Source organism: Vicia villosa, linkage group LG2 (assembly GCF_029867415.1).
Source record: "Vicia villosa cultivar HV-30 ecotype Madison, WI linkage group LG2, Vvil1.0, whole genome shotgun sequence".
Taxonomy (NCBI): domain Eukaryota; kingdom Viridiplantae; phylum Streptophyta; class Magnoliopsida; order Fabales; family Fabaceae; genus Vicia; species Vicia villosa.
The window spans coordinates 199,947,823-199,951,992 of NC_081181.1; the positions used below are offsets into that span (position 1 = coordinate 199,947,823).

A 4,170-nucleotide genomic window follows, 5' to 3' on the forward strand; every position below is an offset into this window, starting at 1 on the left:
TGAAACATCTTCTGACACATGTTAAAGATACTTGTGGTGACACCTAGCGATGCTTATTGGCCAAGAACTGATGAATTAGTTTATTATATAAGCTTTGATAGCGGTTCATGGAGAATCTAAGAAAATTTATATACCAACACAAAATCGTCTCTTTCAAGATTCCTAAGAGAAAATTTCATTTGAATAGACTTCTTGTGCCTATGATCATCATTTATAAGTGATCTAACTATTTTTTGCTTTATTTAAGACCTTTATAAGTCTCATGTAACTATATCAGGTTAGACCGATATTTTCGATTATATGTCATTATGTTCTATAATATTTATGAGGATTCAAATGTAATGTAAAAAAAGTTTACAAGACTAAAGCTCAACCTTATTATTATATGGATGAAAAAAAACATATTTAGTTTGTATTTATTTATTTGAACCAAGCTTCATGATATTAATGCCCCAATTCTTTTATGAGGCAACAAGAAAAACCCAATGACATAATAAAATGAAATAAAGTCCCATGATAATACAATAAATAATCATTACACATACAGAATTTAATAAAAGTCACAGGACACTTCTTATCATAAAATAATAAAAATAAATAATGATAATAAAGGAAAGGTAGAAGGAAACATCAAACTAATATAAAAAATAAAAATGTGTAGATAGAAAAATAAATAAAAAATAAACAACACGATGGTAGGTGAGAGATTTGACCGAACGACCACAAACACCATCCCTTCAAGACTTGGTACGTTAGCTTCACTCTTTGCAATAATATTTAAACCCCTTAACCACCTCCATTTTTTCTCAGCTTGACGTTCCCAAGAGAACAACCAAGCTTTAACACACAAAATAAACCTTCATTTCATCCTCAACACACTTTTTCTCTTTCATTTTTTAATTTCTCTTTTCAATTTACTATCAACACCCCCATTAACAAATATGCATACTCTATCCCCACCTCCCTCTTCCAACGTTCTCAATTTCAACCACATATTAACACGCCCCCGTCGTTCACCAAACCGGGTCGGGGTCGCTTCGACCCGAATTCTCATCAAATGTGCTTACGGGTTAGAACACGGAAGCTACGGTGTCGGCTCAAGCCGAGCCGACTGGCAAAGCTCGTGCGCTATTCTATCTAGCAATGTTTCTTCCCAAGAGAAACCTTCCACCGACATCAACGGAGGCAAATCGGAGCATATCGCCGCCATCAACGGTCACAAAACCAACGTGACCGACCTGCAGCTAGTCCCCATCGGAAACCTCGCTGGAGAGCTTGCAAAGCCGCTTCCGCCGAAGCCGCTTACAATCTCCGACCTCGCTCCTGCTCCGATGCACGGCTCACAGCTTCGCGTGGCTTACCAAGGCGTCCCCGGCGCGTACTCCGAAGCAGCCGCCGGGAAAGCTTATCCAAACTGCGAAGCCATTCCGTGTGACCAATTCGAAGTCGCGTTCCAAGCTGTTGAGCTCTGGATCGCCGATCGCGCCGTTCTCCCGGTGGAAAATTCTCTCGGAGGCTCGATCCACCGGAATTACGATCTGTTACTCCGTCACCGTCTCCACATCGTCGGAGAAGTTCAACTCCCGGTTCACCACTGTCTCCTGGCTCTCCCAGGGATCCGTAAAGAATATCTCACCAGAGTAATCTCTCATCCACAAGCACTCTCTCAGTGCGAACACACGCTCACAAAACTCGGCCTCAACGTCGCACGCGAAGCCGTCGACGACACCGCAGGAGCAGCAGAATTCATTGCAACAAACAGCCTCCGCGACACAGCCGCAATCGCAAGCGCACGCGCGGCGGAGCTCTACGGTTTACAAGTCCTCGCAGACGGAATCCAGGACGACCCGAGTAACGTGACCCGGTTCGTCATGCTCGCCCGAGAACCGATAATTCCACGAACCGATCGTCCTTTCAAAACCAGCATCGTTTTCGCACACGATAAAGGAACTTCGGTGCTTTTCAAAGTGCTTTCAGCTTTCGCGTTTAGGAATATTAGTTTAACGAAGATTGAATCGAGGCCGCATCGTAACCGTCCGATTAGGCTTGTGGATGATGCGAACGTTGGAACTGCGAAGCATTTTGAGTATTTGTTTTATGTGGATTTTGAATCTTCTATGGCTGAAGTTAGGGCACAAAACGCGTTGGCGGAGGTTCAGGAATTCACGTCGTTCTTGCGAGTGTTGGGTAGTTATCCTATGGATATGACACCCTGGTCTCCTTCTTCTAGGGATGATTAGATTAGAATTTAGCAAAGATCTTATTTTATTTTTTTATCATTCCAGAAAAAAATGTTGAAATATTTTAAAACTTGTATGAACTTTTTTGTGAATAAAACACAAAACCAGATTATTTATTTAAATTTATTTGTTTTTTTTTTATAAAAAGTATCTTCATTGTAGTAGAAAGGTTTGATAATAAGATGGAGATACATGAACATGGCAAGTGTTTGATAAACAAATGGAAAGTTAGTTGTGGTGGTTACTGGTTACCTTTGTATTTGTTGTAGTAGTACTAAATTGTGTTTGTTTGTTTTGTTGGATTGTTGAAGGTTAATCATGAAATTTATGTGTAGATAGAGAAAGATTATAGTAAATGAGCTGGCCTATTAATTGTTTGTGTTGGATACGGTGTAGCATAGGGGGTAGAGTTTTCAATGTAAGAATAGCAATCCCCATGTTCTTATGATTGTTATTATTATTATTTTAATTTTTAGTGTTGTCATTTTCTTTGAGTTGTTCGGGCTCTTTCATATATTAAATACTTTTTTGTTATTTAATGAGAAATTTGTAAAATGAAAAAAAGGGCTAATTCAAAAGGGAATATGAAAAGTTGGAAAATCATATACTCCCTTTGTCTCAAATCATAAGAGAAAGGGTCAGTTTGGTAAAAATAGCGGTTGACTGATAAGCTAGCTGATAGCTTATATCTGATGACTGATGACTGATGACTTATAGCTTATAGCGGATGGTTGAGACTGATAGCTTATAAGCTTATTGAAGTGTTTGGTAAAATTAGCGGTTCAATTAACTTATAAATGTAAAATGACATAAAAGATATTTAATATATAATTATTTTATTTTAAATTAAAATAAATTATAAGGGTTAAAAATGGATTTTAATTAAAATAATAAGGATAAAAAAGGAAGAAAAAGTAATAAACTATAAGACATAAGCTAAAACGCTATTTGAAATAGCGTCTGGAAAATAAGCTATAAGCTAGTAAAATAAGTTATAAGTTCGTGATGAAAGACCGTTACCAAACGCGTCTAAATTATCATATGAGCTTATAAGACATAAGACATAAGCTATAAGCTCGAAAACATGTCTTCCCAAACAGAGCCAAAATCACTTTTTAGATTCATTGGATAATTAATGTATCTGGTCTATATAGACCAGATACATTAATTATTCAATGAATTTAAAATGTGATTTTCTCTTATAATTTGGGACAGAGGGAGTATATGACTTTGGTGATAAGATTAATGTTAGTTTTAATGGAGAGAACGACATCACCGGTTATTTATCTAAAATGGAAGTCTTTATTAGAGAAAAGGGTAAAATTGGTAAAGAAGAGTATCGTGGCTACTCATTTTACCCTTTTAACGTTATCTAGTTTTTTCTTTATAATGCTTAGTATAATCTTATTTGTTGACTCTGCCTTATTTTGTATTTGTGTAAATGAGTAAGATGAACTTCATCTATATTTTTATGTGATGGCAAAATTTTACCATAGTTGAGATAGTAAACTATGTGTTGTTGTTAAAAATATAATGGGGAGGCCAAACAAGCATATAATCTGTTGCATGAATCTTTGAAAATGTGTTTTAATTGATGTTTGATGATAGATGATGATAGATTTCGTGATTATATGTGTTTAATCGCTGTTTAGAATGAGTTTTGGATGATAGATGTGTGATTTCGCAGTTCTGTGCCTGCTATTATTTTTCTGCATAATCGCACGTCCGCTAAGCATACACTGTTTGTTTTTGAAAAATTAAAAGAGCTCGCTAAGCAGAGCTCAAAATTGGTTCGCTGTTGTTTTTGGCAGCTTGAAGCGGGGTTATTGAAATTGTATTTCCATAAGCGCTTTTGAGGGTCGCTAAGCGGACCCTGTTGTGCAAAACTTGTTCAAACTTTGACATGATGTATCTTTTGATCCGTAACTCC

The 4,170-nt window shown here is 36.9% G+C and overlaps 1 protein-coding gene across 1 annotated transcript; it reads left to right on the forward strand.

The window, feature by feature from the left end:
- Positions 1-769: 769 nt before the first annotated feature.
- Positions 770-2,362, forward strand: LOC131653564 (arogenate dehydratase 3, chloroplastic-like). Its single transcript, XM_058923747.1, has one exon. It carries the CDS (start codon positions 942-944, stop codon positions 2,238-2,240), a length of 1,299 nt encoding a protein of 432 aa, XP_058779730.1. The 5' UTR covers positions 770-941; the 3' UTR covers positions 2,241-2,362.
- The last annotated feature ends 1,808 nt before the right edge of the window (positions 2,363-4,170 follow it).